Below are 21,038 nucleotides of genomic sequence, written 5' to 3'. Positions count from 1 at the left end.
TCTTATTTACTCAGCACTTAATTGGGGGAAGGTATTGGAGTGTTGGACAAAATCCCTTGCAGTAAATCCCACAAAAATCAACTTCGTATTTCCTTTCATCTTTTGGACGTCACTAAAATGAGTACCAGTCAAATACTGGGGGTCAGTGTGAGCAAGTAACCCCTTCCTTTAGGGTTGCTGATCTTGTAACTAAATTAGATATAATTATATTTGATGACGTGAAGTAAAATTGATTAGGAAAACCAAAAATGAAGCTACAGGTAAACAGCGTAATCTGGATGTAATTTGTTAGGTATTGACACGATTTGAAGTCGTTACTAGTGAATTACTTTGCGAAGTATTAGAGGAAATTATGTTAGAAATGTATTTTAACAGAAACTGGCGATTGTGGTCAAGGTGTTCCCCTCACGATCGCAGGTTTGATTCCCGGACAGGGCAATGCGTTGTGTTCATTGCACTGGGATCACATCGACATTTAACGTGCATCACACCGTGCACCTGTACAGGCAATATGAATTTGATAGAGTAAACTAATATTCAGCACAAACATTCGATTATTATAAACATAATCAGCTGTGAAGATAGTTCGGCGAGGAAATTACATTCGCGGACTAAAATTCAAGGGAAGTAACTCTAAACATGATTTATTTCCCTTACTTCGTTGGTGAAAGAAAAATTAACCAATTCAATTTTTTTTCGTTCTTCCGTCATTTTGGCGAAAATGAATATATATTTTCTTTATCTTAAGCTTAGGCTTCTTTTTTCTTTTACTATTTATGTTAACTATCCGAATTCAAGGTAAGGAATGGCGGTTTAGAATATGTATGATATCTTTCGTTTTTACTTTCAACTGTTGTGTCTGGGGAGAGTGATTTTCTTTTTGTGCCTTATAATGTAACACACTCACCGGTAAAATTTCCACTTATTTCTTATTTTCATTTTCTTAAAATTTTCGCAATCTTTTCAATAGTCCAGACTCTGTCCGTTATTTACACTGCATTCCTTTTTGTTTGTTTGTGCGCATGTGTGTGGGTCAGTGTGCGTGTGTGTGTGTGTGCCTATGCATGCATATACATATGTATGTATGTGTGTATGTATGTATGTATGCATGTCTATGTATGTATATATGTGTGTGTATGCATATATATATATGTATGTAGGTGTGTGCATCAGTATGTATGTATCCTGCATATTCATGTGCGTGCATGTCCGTGTTTGTGTATTTTCTATGTATGTATGTATGTGTGTGTGTGTGTGAGCGTGTGTTTGTATATGTATGCACCTCTGTCTCCTTGTGTGTGTGGTGTGTGTGTGTGTTATGCAACTATGTACCATGTTTGTATGTATGGATGTGCATCTCTATATGTGTGGATGTCTGTCCTCATAACCTATCTACCTATCCGTCTCTATGTTGATCTGTTTATTTTCATATCCATATGCTTACATACAAAACAAAAATGCATGTGCATACACACACACTCACACACACATACATCTATCTACCTAACGGTCCACTAACTATTCTACTCTACCTGTGTAAACTGTGGGTATGGAGGTATGATATTTATTGTGTATAGTTCCTATTTAGTATTGGGGAGGTTTCAGTTATAAGGACATACTCCTGTATTTGTCTGAGTGTTGGGTCTTTTGGGTGCTTGGATAAGATGCGGATGTCAAGTTGACCCAAGTTACCTCCATGGTGGTCTTTGGCATGTTGGTAGAGTATGGAGGACTGTTTTCTGTCGTCATATTGTCTTAGATGTTCATTTATCCGTTCCACAATGCTCCTAGATGTCTCCCCTATGTACATCATGCTCATGTCCTTACAAGCACCTTATATGCAAATTATGCTGTAAACTACATTTCGAGTTCTACAGTTAATGCCAGGGCTAATTCTACATACCATGCAGTTATCATTGGTGCATATGGTATTTTCAAAGGGGTACATCCTACATAGTTGTGATCTGACGGAGTTCCCTGACTTTTCAACAATTTTAATGTTGATGTTAGTCTCCTTCAGAGCTTTTCTAAATCTACAGGCTACTTCTCCATGGGCTGTGACCTCTTACAAACATCACTCCTTGATATTTGTCGGTTTTATACCACATGTTCGCCCTGTTTGCTTTGTCAGAAGTTCTTTGTATCCTATTCCATTCAACTTTCAACAAAAACAAACTAATCTTTCTTTTCTTTGGTCGCATATAATATGTGTGTAACATGACACTGAAGCATACACTGTATGTAAAAACGCTATTGTGTCATTGTGAGTATATGCCTGCCCTATCACTATGGTGGTGCACTGAACGGCACTACCCCCTCGTTGTTCAATGGTGCAGCTTCAGATTAACTCCACTTTAGCATTATTAAAAATAAGTGTCCTCCCAGAATATTCTGAAGCAAACCCTGCCCTGGCACCAAAGTCTGGCAATGGGCCTGTGCTTATTTCACCTTTTCTAGGTCCTTCCCAACAAACAGGTGAGCAGTTGTACACACTGAAAGGGTTACTGCCACTTGAAGCACTGCTGAATTTAACCATCACTTTAGTTTGGAAAAGAAATGGTCAGTATCCTAAACCATCTTAGTACAGGTTTGCTGTTACATAGTTCCAGCTGGTCAAGCCTGTATGTCCCATTCCTCCCCTGTCCTCACAGAACTTTTCATGAATGTTTTCCTAGAAATACCTGTGCTTACATGTTTTCATGCACACTCTTTCTTTCACATACATAGGCTTTTCTCTACACATGTACCAGATATGTGTATATGTGTGTATAGCTGTAGGTGTGGCAGTGTGGTAAGAAGCTTGCTTCCCAACCACAGAGTTTGGGGTTCAGTCTCAATGTATGGTATCTTGGGCAAGTGTCTTCTACTAAAGCCTTGGGCTGACCAAACCCTTGTGATTTGATAGACAGAAACTCAAAGAAACTTGTATATATTTGTGTGTATATCATCATTATCGTGTGTGTGTGGTGCATATATATATATATATATATATATATATATATATGTGTGTGTGTGTGTGTCTGTATCTATGCATCTTTCCCCTCTTCATCACCAACCACCACTTGACAACCAGTGCCTGGTGTGTTTACATCCCTGTAACTTAGTGGTTCAGTGAAAGAGACTGATAGAATAAGTACTGGTGTCGATGCATTTGACTAAAGATTCTTGAAGGCAGTGCCCCAGCATGGTCGCAGTCTAATAACTGAAACAAATAAAAAATAAAAGATTAGGTTAAAAGTAATTACTCCTGTTGTAAATATGTCAAGTGTGACCATGGCGTCTTTGTTTACATTTACTGTATCATGTATATCCTTCTGTATACTTCAACAAATGATTGTGTTTGTGTGAGAGAGAGAGAGAGAGAGAGAGAGAGAGAGAGAGCTAAGAGTGATCAAGCAAGAATTTCTGTTTATCTGCTAAGATTGTGTGTGTGTCTTTTTGTGTTTTTGCTAAGACTGTGTGTGTGTCTTTGTTGTTTCAGTGAGATCAGAAGATGTACAAGACACCTCAATTACTGCAGCAACCACCACCACCACGACCCTTCCCCACAATACCTCGACATTCCAACGACCAACTACTCCACGTCCACTGACAGATCCTGACTCTCCGTAAGTTCAATTTTTTTAACTCATTTCAATTTGTTGTTGTTGTTGTTGTCCACTGGACTGTGTAAGGGTGGAGTGGGAGGAGAGTGTGTGTGTCCTGGACACAAACGAAGCAAAGGGCCGTGTGGAATACATTGTGGACCCTGGTGAAGGAAGATGAGGAAGAAGAGTTTGTCCTGGGAGGAGGAGGATGGGTTGGTGGGTGGATGGGGATGGCCTGACCTGAACGTTGGAGGAGGAGGGTGAGATGGGGGAAGTATGTCCTGGACACTGGTAGAGGAGGAGGGTGAGATGAGGGAGTGTGTCCAGGATGCTGGGGGAGGGGGTGTATGCTGGATATTGGTTTTTGATGGGAATGTACTGGACAATGAGGAAGGGTGGAATGGGTACTTGGATACACAAGCAGTTGGGGAGCTTGTTCTGGCAAAGGAAAGTGGGTGGGGTTCAACATGCGTCCAACGCCACATGTGACGGTGTGTTGAACATTGGTTTGACATGTTGCATAATTCCAAAGGGAGGTTTCATACAGAGCCATTGTAGTTGATGTTGGAATGGTCACTTTGACACAGATAATAGTGTTTTTAATATAGCAGTGTGTGTGTGTGTGTGTGTGTTGGATACAGTCTGTGATTATGTAAAGAACTGACATCTGAAAGATAAATTAGTTTACAACACAATGTTCTCTTTTCTCTCTATGTATGATGTTCTGTGTTTATATTTAAAACTTTCCATGTAGCAGTATGACACACTGACATACACCCACATGCATTCACACACACACACACACACACACACACACACACACTCATGTATTCATATGCCTATGAATTAATGTAATCCAAATTTGTTTCTTATATAGTTTATTATTTTCTTCAACAATTTCTGTGTCAAGGACTATTTTGATGAAAGAAGGGGGGAAATAGTTCTTGCCTTGTAGAAATCAACCTGATGCACATGAAACTGGGGGAACTGTGATAAAAACCTAATCCTCTCCCTTATGGATAATTTCTTTTCAGACTACATTTCCCCCTTTACAAAACAATCCTTAGGAGCCTTAGCCACCTAACTTCTGGCCAGGACTAAACAACAAATTTCATGGACTGATGCGGCCACTGCGTCCATCCCAAGCAACAGCTCCAAATTGAAAGCAGCCCCTGCCAGACATCCTTCTGCTCACATCACCTCCCTTACTCCTTCCAGCGAGGCTCCTAAGCCATTTACTCGATGTCACTGACCCTATATTTCTGGCCTATCTCAGACCTACATAAATAGTGCATTATTTAGACAATTGCTTATTCTTTAGACCTATCTAAATATCTCTCATACATCAAGTGAGTCTATTTTAGTTCAGTGCTCTCCTTCCCTTATAACAACAGACTCTCCCTGACAATAGTCGGCTCTCCTCAATAACTTCCTGTTTTCCAGTTACCTCCCTTAGATTTAAAGGCTGTGTGTGTGGATAGATGGAGTGGGAGAGAGAAACTAGTTTTTCCAGTTTAACATTCACTGACTAAACGAAATTCCTTTCTAAGCCATACCTTAATTGTATTTCTGACTTACTGACTCTGACTTTTTATTTTTCTTATTTTACTGCAAATATGAATACAGTCAACCGTTCAATGTTGTTGCAGAGATTTTACCATAATTTATTAAAACATTCTATTGAACTGGTTTTTCAGTGTTCATAGTTTAGTAGGAAGGGTGTTGACCACAGCGACCACTTTAAGGGAGGTGAGATGTCTTCTTGAAATAGGAAGAGCTGGTTGAAATTGCAACTTTATGAGAGAACTTATTATGGAATGAGTGGGAGAAATTGGTGTAAGATGTTAAGATCTTGACTTTGGAAACAAACACTTGAGTAGAAGCAGTAAAACTGTTTTGATATTAAGACTACTGAAGTTGCTGGTTGAGTCTAAATGCAGGGTTGTCTTAAGGTATGGGCACACTAATCAGTTGCCCAGGGGCCACACTAGTCTAGGAGCCAAGTGCATTGATTTGCTTGGGGGTGCTTATAAGGCTGCAAAGACAGTTTTGACTGAATGTCATGACAATCCATTGTTGGCCACTGCGTTGACAGTCTGTTGCTGGGAGATGGAAGGACAGCGAGGTTAAGTGTTTGTGGAGAACCACCAGTACTAGTTCTATCTACAGCAGACTCCTGATTAATTTTTTGGTGATAAGGATCCAGTAATGAGAGGAAAACGTCTAACAGTTGATAGAATTGGTAGAGTGGGGTGGATGAAATTACAGCAGGATATTTGGTTGAATCAGAAGAGTAGCACCTAAAATTCTTTGCAGTATTTGTATTAAAATCTCTTTGAGGTCATTTGTACTTTTCATCCTTTTGATTTGGTAAAATAAAGTACCAGTCATTGTCCTGGGGTTATTAATCAACTATACTCCTCTAAATTAGTGATTAGATGTAACTTTTACAGTTCTTGTTATTTTGGTGGTGGTTTATCAGAATGAGTAGAGGAGTGAAAAAAGTGTCTTGGAGTATTTAGTTATGGTGCTTGACATTCTGAGTTCAAATCCTTCCAAAGTTATCTTTGACTTTCATCGTTCTGATGCTAATGAATTACTAGTTGCATAATGTTACTCAAATAAGTACCAGTGATGTACTGGGTTCAATGAACTGGTTGAACCTTGTCTCCAAAATTTCTGTCTCACCAATTGATTAGCAGAGTCATTTGAGTTTAAATGTTACTCTGGCCATCTTTGCTTTCCATCATTCTGTCCAACAAAATAAAATACCAGCCAAATACTAGGGTTTGATTTAAAGGACTAACGCCTTCCAAATTTCTTTTCCTAAATTTCAGGCATTTGGAATTATTATTAGTGTTGAAGGTTGGTAGAATTATTATAAGGACAGCTGGTTAGTTAAAGTGCCTGTCAACAAATGGGAATACTGAATGCCGTCAGGTGATTGACTAGCAGTGATAGTGTCTGTTAGCAGGTGCTAATAATGTTGCTTCTCTTGAGAGGTGGAGGTTGATAGCAGTTGATAATAGCAAGTGGCAATAATGTTTATTAACATATGGTGTTAGTGATAGATAAAAGGTAGTGCTAGTAACTATCAACAGGCGATGACAATGATTTTCTCAACAAGCTGGCAATAATGTCTGTTAATAGTTGGTACTGGTGTTAGCACTTGACACCAGGCTTTTATTATTATTATTATAAAAGTTGCAAGCTGGTAGAATGAAATGCCTTGCCGTATTTCTTCTAGCTCTTCATATTCTAGGTTCAAATCCTGCTGAAGCTGGCTTTGCCTTCTATCCTTTCAAAGTCAATGAAATAAGTACCAGTTGAATACTGGGGTCGATATAAATGATATACCCCACCCCCACTCCTTAAAATTACTGGCAATGAGCCATTATTATTATTATTATTATTATTATTATTATCATCACTATTATTATTATTATTATTATTATTATTATTAAGGCAGCTAGCAGAACCATTGGCATGCCAGAAAAAATATGCTTAGTGGCATTTCTGTCTTTACATTCTGAGTTCAAATTCTGCCGAGGTTGACTTTGCCTTCCATCGTTTTGGGGTTGATAAAATAAGTACCAGTTGAGTACTGGGGTGAATGCAATCACCTCTCTCATTCCCCTTATAAAAGTTCAGGCCTTGCACCTATAGTAGAAAAGCTGATTGTTATTGATTTTGCCTTTCATCCTTTTGGAGTTGATAAAATAAAGTAGCAGCCAAGTACCGAGGTCAATGTAACTGACCGTTCCCCCCCCTCCTTTTAACCTACCAGCTTTGTGTCACAAATTGAAACCATTATTATTATTTATTGATATGCATGTCTGTTATCTTAATGTTTGCTATTGTCTCAGCCTGCATGTGCACTGCTTTGTGATACATACAGAATGCTCACCCCCCAGAGCTGCTTCTGGCTTTCAGGTTTCTTAATTCTTTTTATCTTTACCAACTTTCAAATTAAACAATATACTTATGTTAATGATATTTTAAAGGATCAAAACTTCATTGAGCCTTGACCAAAAGGTTATTTTCTCAATGTTTATTAAGAATGAATGAGCATAAGCCATGGTAACAATTACCCAAACCTACCATGTCCCAAAAGATAAATGACAATGTTTGCTGCTATAGTATGTGTTTGGAGGGTACATTTAATTAGTGCTCAATTTAATGTCACCTCTTGGTTTTTGGGTAACTTTCGTGGGACCCTACTCTGTTGTAAAGCATTTAGGCCAGTTCTGCAGATAATGAATAACTTCCTCTCACCAGTTATAGCAGCCCTAAATAGAAAGATAATGAACATTGCATTTCTTTGTCCGACTTAGTAATTAAAAGGTAATTATTTAGAATTAATGTCTGAATATATTTAAAACTAGATTAAAAGCTGCACTCCATGTGGACTTTTAAACTAGCTTCTGCAGGGAGCTAATTGGGCCTACAACCCAAAACTAAAGAGAGCAATAAAGCATTTTTTAGTGCCCTACTAATATGGTATTACTTTAAATTCAGTTTAAAGGAAAAACTTATAAGTCCACAAGCTTTTAGAGTTCTTTTAAAATCTGAATTTTCACCTGTTAGCTTATAATAAATCCTCATCCATACCTGATCGCAATGCTGGATTTCAAGAGTCAAATGAAGAGCAGATTTTCAATCCCAAGATCATCCTGATTCCAAAAGGTATTATATGTCTATGTAGAGTAAATGTAGACTGAGTTACAGGGGTCCTGGATGGATGGGCAGACAGAATTTCACTTTTATTATAATAGATATAATACTATGTCTCAGCTGTATTTTACTTACGATGGAACAATAATAGATCTACAATAAATTTAGCATAAAACAATATGTCGACAATAGGGTTAACTTGATATGTAGGTGCAACCATAGCTATGTTGATATGGAATTTATTTTCTACCTATAGGTCTTGAGTTCTATAACCTAAGACCAACCAATGTTTTGTGAGCAGAATTGGTAGACAAGCCTGTATGAAAGCCCTAGGTAAGGATTTGCAACAGAAGGGTATCTAGTTGTAAAACAATGGCTAAATGTATTCACCCAACTCATGCTAGTATGGAAAAATAGACTTAAAGCACATGGACTTATAAAGCAAATAGTAATATGTCAAGAATATATTTAACTTAAAACATGGTAATATGTTTACAATATATTCTATGAAAAAAAAATGTTATTGAAATTAAACCTCAAATATTTTTAGAAGAATTTAGGACATCAGCTCTGTGACCCTGTCTTCACAAGCTTGTTGGTTCCCTCTTTATGTTATGACTAGCTTTCTGCTTGAAAAAGGAAGCTACAAAGTCACAAAACATGTCACAAAGTTGTAACAATTCTTGTTGAAATATTTTGTTGGCATGACACCAGTTATTTGGTTACTAGTCTTACATTTAGTTTTAATTACTTTATAATTTTTATAAATCTGAAATATATTTTCATATCCTGAGAAGTTTATAAAACATGCAGCAAAAACATGTGTTTAATTTTATATTATACAGTTTATTATATGTGAACTTCAGTCTTTTATTTGTACCCAGTGACAAGCAGCATACACTTAGAAGTCAGTTTAGTTATGTGGTCTTTTACATTCAGATTTCAAATTCTAGCAGAGTTGACTTTTCTCTTTCTAGGAAGTTAATAAAATAAAGTTCCAGCCATAAACTGGAGCCAATATTAACTTCATTGTTGAGGCAGTGAGCTGACAGAATCGTTATCATACCAGGCAAAATGCTTAGCAGTTTTTTTGTCTGTCTTCACATTCTGAGTTAAAATTTCGCTGAGGTCAACTTTGCCTTTCATCCTTCTGGGTTCAATGAAATAAGTACCAGTTGAACACTGGGGTTGATGAAATTGACTTGCCCCCTCCCCCAAAACTGCTGCCCTTGTGTCAAAATTTGAAATCAGTATTAACTACATTGTCTTCATAATTGAAAGCCTTTTGCCTTTATCAAAAATCGATAAGGATGTAAGTTATGTATGAGAAAGTTTATGTCTACAGTGGTTTACTATCTGGGGTCAAATGGGACCATAGGGAAAGAATCAACTCACCTCGTTTCCAAAGAAAATAATGCATCATGGAATTTTTACCAAACCAATTGACAGCCAAGGCATGATGGGATTTGCATGTAGTATGAATGAAAAAGTGCAATAAACTGCATGTAGCTTTGCAAACATGGACAAACTCATCCATTATTATTATTATTTAAAATTTCAATCTAATTTTTTTTTGTATCATTTGTTATGTTTCTTTTTTTCTTTTACTATCATATTTTAAACATTTCTATTATTTTTATTCCTACTTTTTAAATTTCTTAACTTTTTTCATACATTTTCTTTTAAATTCTTTTTGTTTCTTTTTTCATATTGGAAATTTGCTGCACATGTTGGGTTTCATGTACTAGTTCCATGATTCACAACCGTTATTGAAAATGGATTTTAAACTCTGCATCGTGTCATCCGATACAATTCATACCAGATTCTAAACTTACAACTTTACACACACACACACACACATATGTGTGTGTGTATATATATATATATATATATATATATATATATATATAAATTTTATATATATATATACATAAATAAATTGTATATGTGTGTGTGTGTGTGTGTATATAAATATATAATTACATTTTTTAAATATATATTTAACAAAGAAAGTTGTAATAATCTTTAACCAATTATTCTTTTACTAAATTCTTCTATTTTTATCTGTTATCCAAAATATTTAATTCAAGAATGTTATGGTACAGACTTTGCTTTTTCCCTTAGATTTTTTTTTCTTCATCTTTCTGGAAAACTTGGTGCTTCTTTTGGTCTTTTCATCCTTTGCTTACCATTTTCTCTTTAATCCCTGCTGCAAGCAGATTATTCACTATTGGTTGTATATACGACTATCAAAAAATGTGCGTGCATGTATATGTATCCATGTGTGTGTGCACACATGTGTGTGTGTGTATATACACACACACACACAATCAGGACACATACTTCTGCACTGTCACATTCCTTTACTATTTTGTTATTTTGGCTTTCCTTTTCTTTCCATTGTCCTTTGTAAGCCTCTCTCCCTCTCTCTCTCTCTCATAAACACACTTCAACACTCTTTTTTAAGATTTTTATCTTTTCCTCTCCCCTCTCTCTTTTCTCTCTTCACCTTTCTTTCTACTTCTCATTCTTTCAGTGTCTTTCTTTCACTTTCTTCCAATACCACACTCCCCCCCCATCAATCTCGTCCTCCCTCCCACTGTCTGTCTCTCTCCCCCCCTCTCAACCTTCTGCTTCTTTTCTTCGTTCATTCTTTCCTTCCTTCCTTTCCAAAAGTGCTCAATAACAATCTGCTATCCTCAAAGATTTCATTTTACATTTTGTAGAATTTCTTTCCAAAGAACCCTTATTGTGTGCATATAATACAATACTAATGTGCTCACATACAGTGTGTGTGTATGTGTGTGTGTAATGATTAATGTGAAATGCATGATGATGTTATTAGTAATCGCATACTAAATATGAATTGTAGAATAATATAAAATATAGAAGCTGAGACTTCACTAAATCAACTCTGACATTTGCCATTCCCTTCATCAGGCTGTGTTGCCTGATGAGCTGGAAGGCGAAACTCGGCCACGCTCTTGAAACTTCAGATTCTTTTAACCCTGCCAAATCTAATGCTTATTTCTTCACATTCCTTTGAATTAATTATGCATTATCTTGTGACTTTGAGAATTTTGTGACATGATTGTTTATTTCTAGAATAATGCTGTAAAGTAAGTGTGAGAGGCCACAGTTGGCCAGTTTGACCATAAAACTGGTAGGAATATTTTGGCCAGATTTGGCCGGTTTAATTGCTAACGGGTTAAATTACTCACTCAAACACACACACACACACATAACTGGGTTTTATTTTATCAGTTTGTTTATCTCAATAGTGATGTAGTATTTTTGAAGGGTATCTAAAAAATGATAGGAACAATACTCTGCACCCCATTACTTTGGCACACAGCAATACACCACCTCCCTACAATGCTGCACTAAGCTGCACCACACCAACGCCTCACTGCAGTGTCACAGTACACAAACATCACACATTACACTTAACCGCACTTCAACACTACATTACCTAAAGCTGCAGTGTCATGATTATGCAACGCACCTCACTAACATTATACTATACCACATTTACCACAATTTTCCACTACTGCTGGATGGGGTTTTTAACCTCTCCCTCCTTATCTTGATCCAAGGGATGCAAGGTGTTCTTGAGCAAAACACTTCATTTCATGTTGCTCCAATCCACTCAGCTGGTAAAAAAAAATATCCTGTGATGGACCAGTATTCTGTCCAGGGAGGAATATATACACCAGAGAAAGCAGGAAACTGGCCCTATGTTTCTTATGGAGTCATGTAGACTAACCACCCATGACCATTCCATCTTTTTTTTAATTTAGATATAGTGCCTCTATAACTACATCGGTCTGATGTGGTGTGCTGTGGTCATTGTTTAGACCCAGATCAGCCCTGACATCTGACACAGCTGTATGTTCCAACCATGACCATCCTGAAATTTTTTATTCTTTTATATCAAACATGATGTATGTAAGGATAAATTATCTAATATATCCTTTTTTTTATTTATTTATTTGCAAGATTTAAAGATGCAATTTAAGGGAAAATTTGCTATTTTTATTTTAGACATGTAGAGGATCCTTCATTGTCTATGAGCATTTCAACATAAATAGTGTTAAAAGTTAAGGGTAGCAAGGGACAGGTTTTAACCTTATCAAACTTTTGTAGGTAAAGGCAGTCCTCTCAAGCCTGGATTCATCAGTGATCATAGATTTTTAAAAGTCATAAATAAAAAAATGTTATGAAGAATGTTGGTACTTTAAGATGTTAGTCACTCTATTACCAAACCTTCTTACATCTGGTTGTATTTGAGAAAAAGAATGACATATTGGCTAATGTTTTCAGAACACAATATCACAACCAGCAGCAACACTACACTGCAACACATTGCACCATAATATGCAAGACACTGCAGCATGCCATACCACACTGCACTACAAGAGACACTGCAATTTGTTACTACACCACACAACAGACCCAACACCACACTGTGCACTGCAATAAGACACTACAACAGACACTGCACTATACTGCAATGGACACAATATCACTTTATATCATAGTGCTACAAGTCACAACACCACCCCATACTGCAACAGATGCTGTACCACACTACACAATGCAGCTTTACACGAAACACTACATTATGGAATTTATTTAGAATGCAACTTCATAGAAACTGCTGTCTTTGATCAGGAATAATCTCCGTCCTTACATTCTGACAATTTGGAATCACTGTTTTCCCAATAACAACATATGTTTCTTTGAAAATCAAAAAAGTTTTTAAAAATACGTTTTGGTATTTCTAATTTTTCTAATGTCTTTTTTATTGCTTTATCTTCAATTAATTATCTTTTGTTTATGATCCTTGCAAAATTCCTCTCTTTAAAATTAATATTAAAATTTACATTGTCGTCAAGGGAACATTAATTAAGGTGGGCCACTTTCCTCCATCAGGTTATTTTCTCTCGCATTATGAAGCATTCTTTGTTGCCAGCTAGAATCACCTGGAAGCTTCTGGAAGTGAAAATTTCACCAGAATGCCTGAAGGTGCTTACAACAATGAGTGCATCTTGATATGATTTGCTGCTGCATACAATTGGTTGCCAACGGTAACCAGTTGATGACCAATACTGACTCTGTGATTAATTATTGAAAATGTTTATTGTTTATGAGCAAATCATTGCTGATAATATTTATTTCTGCAACTTACAAGTGTTCGGGCACTTTTACTTGTTACTGATGATGTTCATATTACATAAGCAAGTAATTACCGTCGTTATTTGTCTCTGTAGCTGTAAGTTTTACTGTTGGGTTTATTAATTAACCAACTGATTAATTAAAGCGTCTGTTAACACATAGAAATAGTGAATGTTATCTGGTGAAAATGTCTGTTTGTAGTTGATGTTGTGTGGCAATAATGCCCAGTAACATGTAGCAATAATGTATATTAACATGTGGTGTTAGTGGTAGATAACAGATAGTGATAGTAACTATGGACAGGTGATGACAGTGGTTTTCTCAACAAGGTGGCAGTAATGTCTGTTAACAGTTGGTGCTGGCTTTACACTAAGCTTCATTGTTATTATTATTATTATTATTATTATTAGAGCACCCAGTCTATCAATAATGACAGAGTTATTGTTGAGAAAGTTACCTAATGAAACTTGATAATTAGAGGATGGGAAAATAAATAAAAATGTCAAAACAAGCGGAAAATAAGAAAATTATATTTTTCACCTGCAAAATACTATACAGGTATGATTCACTGCAGAAGTCCATGAAAAACAACAATTTTTGTATAAACATGAGGACACACTGACACTCCTTAGCCTTTTGAATTTTCAGTCTGTAATTTCAAAAGGTTCCTAACCCCAACCCAAATGATGTCACTTCAGGGTGAAGGCACAGATATTGTAGTCGACTGCATCCTAAAATAACATTCAAATTTCTTAGGACTATTGCAATGCTGAACAAATCATCTGAATTTATGAACATTAAAACGTTATGAGACAATGAAGGTAGCAGAATGAACTTCAAATACGAAAAATAAGCAGAATTCCTGCAAATAAGTGGAGACCTTGTTTGGAAATTTAGAGAAGGATTTTTATTGGTCTTGGAAGTGTTTGGGCTATAATAATGATGAACTCTCTTATAAATGTTGCAATAGGCAGAAGATAATCAAAATTTAGGAATACTAAAACAATAGACAAGTATTAAGAAAGCAGAATGAACTTTCAAATACAAAAGACAAACACTACAACTAATTAGAGATGATATTGCAGCAAAAAGTAGAAATGCTGTTGGTTAACTCAGAAAAGTTCAAATTGTTTCATTAAGGATTATGAGACAAATACAAAAAATAAACAAAACAACACTAGCTTGTGTCGACTGATTTAGAAAGCGAATTTTATAAAGTGAAACAAATTCAACAGCTTCAAACACTAAAGTGTTACTCAAAAAAAAAGCATATATACAGAGGCATGTAGTGTATTAGATATATTGATTATTATTCAGGGTGGTAAGCTGGCAGAATTGTTAGCATGCCAGACAAAAAGGCAGAGTGGCATTTCCTCTGTTTCTACAAATTGAGTTAAAATTCCACTGAGGTTGACTTTGCCTTTCATCCTTTCAAATTTGATGAAAAAAGTACCAGTTAAGCACTGGAGTCAATGTAATTGACTTACCCCTACCCTCAAACTTTCAGGCTTTGTGCCTATAGTAAAGACTACTACTATTATTATTATTATTATTATTATTATTAAGGCATTGGACAAAACACTTAGTGGTATTTCTTCAAGCTCTTTACATCCTGAGTTCAAATCCTGCCAAAGTCAGCCTTACCTTTCATTCTTCCTGTCAAGTACTGGGTTGATGTAACTGGCATGCCCTCTTCCCTCGACATTGCTGGCCTTGTGCCAAAATTAGAAAAAAACACTTGTTGTTAATGGTGGTAGATTAACAGAGTTGGTATTGCCTGGCAGTATTTACTTACGGCACTTCATGTACCAGGTTCAAGTCTTGCCAAGGTTGTCTTTGCTCTTCACATCTTTAGGGTGACAAATACAATGTAGTAATGGAGTCAGTTTAATTAACTACAGTTTAATTAACTGCAGCCACTTCCTCTACCTTACTCTTCTTCAATGTTCCTTATGTCTGGATTAGAAATTATCACAACTATTGTTGTTGTTGTTCTTGTCTGGTGTTTTGGAAACTTCTTAAATATTATCAAAATTAATGTATTGTAAAAAAAAAACCCTTCTTTCCTTATTTTTGTATCATTGAAGGAATAATAGATAATGCTAATCTGGTTGTTGTTGCATATGGATATATATACTGCTACTCTTCACCACCACCCTACTCCCATTCCCATGTCGTGTGCCTCCTTTTGTCCTCCCATGGTAATTGTAGATCAAGGAAGGCAATTTCAAATTGTAAATGTGTGAACTCCATTACCCACTTCATGAGACAATAAAGTTTTTTTGCATTGGGAGGAAATCTGAGACAAGATTTATATAGTTCTTTGGGAAAGAGTCGACTGTTCCGTTAAAAGATAAGCTGGTCTTGAGAATTGGAATTATGACTCTATTGAAATTACTACTGAATAAGAATTACCAATTTATAAACTAACCAAGAAAGTTTATTAAAATATTAGTTATAGCTTCCATGTTCCAATTCCCTTCAACTATTTCATTTTGTCTACCTCTCTGTGCTATTGAGAGAGGCATGAATGTCACACACTCTTAATTACACCTTCCCTTTATCTCTTCTGTAAAACACTTTTGTACATTATCAAAGCCATCATGTAGTATATTTTAGTCAAGACACAAGACACACATGTACCTCTATCTATAACTCACTGTCCTAGTTGCAAAATAGGTGATACTCTTTCAACTTAAGTGATCAGGCATAAAACTGAGATATTTGTTACAATAATCCACATACAAATATATACATTTTTACACTCATTTGACCTACAACAGCAGGAAAAATTCATGTAAACTTAGGAACCTAAGAAAAGAACAAAACAGTTTTTTTCTTCTTTTTTTTTTCTTTAAGAGAAAGTGGTTCCTAGTTTCCGACCTCAATGTCTCTGACTGTGATTTGTTTACATACCTTTCTAAGTCGGTTACAATAGGGTTTATAAAATGATAGTGGAATGTTTTTATAGAAAACTTAAAAGGTTAATATTTTGAATGAACAGTCATAAAATGGCTATGGATATGTCCATTGTAGTTGCTTTTTAGTTTAACCTTTAGCACACTGAGGGCACATCACATCACCATACAAGTTTTCTCCCTTCTCAATGTGACACAATGTGCCTGCAGCTACAGGGAAAAAAACTTGTACAGTGACATGATTCACCTTCAGCATGCTAAAGGTTAATAAACAAATATAACTTTTGTAGAACATTTTGGAATATTTAAATTTTAATATTTTATCAAAACAGCAATTATTTCAGAGTCGATTCCTCAGTAACCACATTTCTATGACACCTAAAACCTTTCTGTGAGCTATAGAATTTTTTGACTTCTAGAACTTATTAACTTTAGTGTAAAGAATTTGTGGACTCTGGGATTTTCCTTGTTCTGTGATACAGAATTCTAGATTTTAGACCTCACTAACTCACCTTAAGAATGTTACATCATATAGTAGAGGGTAGGCTATGAATAAGCCATGCTCATGATCAAGTTTTGATTCCCTGTTGGGTAGTATAGGCTAATAGTAGCATTGTGTATGAGACCATATAGATTGTGATAAAATATCTTTGTTGGTGTAGATTGAGACCATAGCTTTGTAGGATAACACACACTTATGTGCTGTTTCAACTAACCAGTTCTGTCCATCTCAGTCAAGATGTGTTTCTTATCAGACAGACTCTGTATGCCTCTGATTGCTGGTCACTGAAAAATGAACCAAATGCTACTGCATTGCGAGAAGATACATTTATCCATTCCTAGAACAATTTGATATTTCATGGAAATGTGTAAATTTGCAATAATATCTAGCATAGTAATGCAGGCAATGGCAATGTATGAACAAATGAGGTCAGAAATAATCCAAGATTACATTAGACCTCTGACTTGATGACTTTACCTGATACATTTAAATGTCATACAAAATGTATAATTCTGAATCGTTGACCATTCTTTGAAACATATTGGTCTCTATAAAGCGCATCTTCCCCTTGTTCTCTATTCGTTCTGATTTTAAACTGTTAAAGCATTCTATAAATATTGCTGTTCACCCATCTATCATATCTCTCGATCTACATAACAATTTCCCTATCTGTGTATTTATTTATATTTCTATCTATCTAACATTATTAAATCTGTTTCTTTATGGATATTTGATTTATTAGTATATTGATTTATTTGAATATATCTGGCTATTGATCTACTTATTGCTAATATTTCTATATCTTTGCCTCTAAAATCAATGGCATCAGTTCCCAATTCTTTGATAGATATTGAACTCTCCTCTCTCTCTCTCTCTCTCTCTCTGAAAGGGCATTGGATTAACAGAAGCCAAGGCAGTGGATTGACAAAATTGTTAGAGCATTGGACTTAATAAATTGTAATATTTCTTCTGGCTCTATAAGTTCTGAGTTCAAATCCTGTGAAGGTCAACTTTGCTTTTCATACTTTCAGGGTCAGAGCTATCAACTAACTGCTTTCCTCAAAGCAACTGACCTTAAGCCTAAATTAGACACAATTGTTCAGTCAGTCATCTATTTTAGGCTACTACTGTTCTGACCTTACACCATACCTGCAACCATTCAGAACTCAAAGACCATCTTTCTTTCAGATCAAACTTTCCTGTTACGTTCAGTATGTTCTTGGATCAAAGACCTTAATTCTTTAATTAGTAAAAATCAGTTATTTTAAGTTCCAGTGACTGACCCTAATCCAAATCTGAGACCTTTACCAATCAAAACTTAAACCATTAATCTACACACCTAATCTCAGCACTACTTTTCCTGTTTGTTGAAAAGATTATTGGCTCAAATGCAAAAACTTTTATACACAATTTATTACCAGTTCCAATGAAAGAGTATTTCTTCAACTGCTAATCTCTTCTTTATTGTTATTTTATTAATATTCTTGTTGTTTTGTAAAATCCTGATATGAAGAGTAAAAACCAAAGCTAGAATTTGGAAAAAGCATAAAAAAAAAACAATGAAGATGGTCTAAGTAAATAAAAATGCTTGAAATTGGTAAAATAAGATAAACTCCAAATAGTACACAAAATCAGAACTCAAATCTCCTCCAAACTTAACGAATCCTCTTAATTTTATGAATATTGTTTATGATTTTCAACATTTAAGCCCTGTTCATTCTTTGTAAGGTTTATTTTTTTCACTCTTGACTAATGATAGAAACAAACTAAACCATTTCAAAGATGTCTTGCAATATTTACACACACACACATACAGTTAGTGTTAATGGATCACAACTTTTTCAACATTCCTGATGTATCTTCCATTCCACAATATCATCCATAGCAATTTAAAGCTCTTGGATAGAGCACCCCATGTTTTTTTAGCAATTGTTTGATGTAACTTTTTGCTGGTTTTCTTCTTTTCCATGTATGTGTAATATATATATATATATATATATAGTTGACTTTTAAAATGGATGAGAACGGATCCTAAAGCAAATAAAGCTGTAGCTAACAGCTGGTAAATATTGGATTAAAACAACCTTTCAGCAGTAAAAGTCAGTTGTCCCACAGACAGCTTTTGACTTTTTCTATTCAAAAGGATTTTAATCCAATATTAATAGCTTTATTTGCTTTGAGATTCACTGTTCCAAAAAAAAAAAAAAGACAAAGGTGTGTGTGTGTGATGAAGATACCCATTTAGTGTTGACTGTTGGAAGAAAGAGTACTCAATACCATAGGAGAGATTGATAATATACTTTGGGTGATTCAGTCTCTTGCTATTCTGAGTTTTCCGTGCCTGAAGACCCTGTGCATCCATAAGCAAAACTCAGAGCAGCAACAGACTGACTTAACCAAAATAAAAATGCCTATATTTGTGGAATGGTATGTTTTCCATAACAAAGAAACACTACACAGAATTGGCTCTGATGGAGCTGTTAGAAATTGCACTGGCACTCAACAATGGGTGCAGGATTTTTCAGCACCAAATCAGTTGTGAGCGAATGAGCATGATGTCATTCTTTTGTCATTTGTTATTTGATATGAGTGTGTGTGTGTGTGAATGTACACACACACACACACACACATATATATACTCATATATATGGCTATGTGATTAACAAGTTTACTTCCCGGCTCTGTGGTTTTGGGTTTAGTTGCACTACATGGTGCTTTGGGTAAATGTTGTCTACTACAGACCCAGGCCAAAGAAAGCCTTGTGACTGGATCTAGTAGGAGGAAACTGAAGGAAGCCTGTTGTGGGTATACATGCATGATCACACATTCTCTCATGCCCCCCCCCCCACAAATTTATTTGATGTTAATTGTTTGAGTGCCTTCCCACCATGACAATCACTTTCAATTTTGACTGTTGACAATTCCACACCTGAAGGGATGACGAATGAAAGACAATTGATATTGAACTGGAATTCTTCCTTCGTTAGATTATCAAAGCTAATTAACAACAACAACCGTTATAACCTGCCACATCAAACCAAATATCCATCCTTGCTCTAACTGTTGTACAACATTAACTAAAAGCTTACTAAAGCATGACCTGAATAACCTCTTTGTCTTTGTTTTACCTATTGCTATCATACTAATACCAAAACGTGTGTATTATTATCCTCGTCTGGTCTTAAAGTTGCTTCTTAACTGCTGCCTCTTCTTCCAATTCATAGCTGTATTGATAATAATAATAATAATAATACTTTTAATGATAATGGCATTTTCCTATTATTTTAATTAACCCTTCAAACTTTGTTTTTTTCTTTTTTTTATTTTATTTTATCACATTTGTAATAAATTTGGTTTCAATAAAATATTTTAACTTAAATGTTTTTTTTTCTTTGTTTCATAATAATATTTATTATGGTTGTTACTATTATTATTATTATTATTACATTATTATTATTATTATTATTATTATTATTATTATTATTATTATTACATTGTTATTGCTGTTGTTTTATTGTTCCTGTTGGTGGTATTGTCATTTATGGCAATGGATTGGCAAAATCAATAGAAAATCAAAAATGCTTGCAGTTATTTGTTCTGGCTCTTTATGTTGAGAGTGGTGGGGAAGGAGTAGGTAAAAATGGTTGAGTGGCAGATAAAGGTAGTAGATTCAGAGATAAAGACTGCAGAGTGGTGGCTAATGACAGTAGATAAAGATAAGAGAGGGCTCAATGAAGATGGTAGAACGTTTGATAAAGACTGTTGAGTGCTCGATAGAGATAGCAGGGTGCTAGTCAAAGACGGAGGAGTGCTAGTTAAAGACGGCTGAATGCTCAATAAAAGTGGTAGAGTGCTAGGCAGAGATGGTGGAGTACTTGATAGAGAGTGATACTAAAGGGATAGGTAAAACACATGGTGATATTCAATTTATGCCCCTTTGGGTTCTCAGTTGAACTCCTAGAGAATTTAACTCTACATTCTTGTTTAACCTTCCGGGATCTGTAAAGTTCCAGTCAAGTACTGAGTTGATTTAATCAACTTTGTCCTTCATTTGAGATTATGTGAGAAATTGTGGCAGACTCTGTGACAAAACTGAAGACCTGTCTAAATGCTCGGCAGTGGTTAGTTGTAGTTGAAGTTCTACCAAAGTTTACATTTCCTTCTCAGATGAGAACTGAG

At 35.5% G+C, this 21,038-nt stretch overlaps 1 protein-coding gene across 11 annotated transcripts in view; it reads left to right on the top strand.

Annotated features, from left to right (window-relative positions):
* Positions 1–21,038, top strand: part of LOC115222095 (disks large 1 tumor suppressor protein) — a 598,849-nt gene that overhangs the window by 418,113 nt on the left and 159,698 nt on the right. For all 11 annotated transcript variants that reach the window (XM_029792201.2, XM_029792206.2, XM_029792205.2 and 8 more), the window contains one exon: positions 3,482–3,608. In XM_029792201.2, the coding sequence (XP_029648061.1) occupies positions 3,482–3,608 (127 nt within the window). The remainder of the gene's footprint in view (positions 1–3,481; positions 3,609–21,038) is intronic.

Source organism: Octopus sinensis, linkage group LG19 (genome assembly GCF_006345805.1).
Source record: "Octopus sinensis linkage group LG19, ASM634580v1, whole genome shotgun sequence".
In the NCBI taxonomy this organism is placed as follows: domain Eukaryota; kingdom Metazoa; phylum Mollusca; class Cephalopoda; order Octopoda; family Octopodidae; genus Octopus; species Octopus sinensis.
Note: the sequence above shows the minus strand (reverse complement) of the source record. Positions and strands in the feature narration are given on the sequence as shown.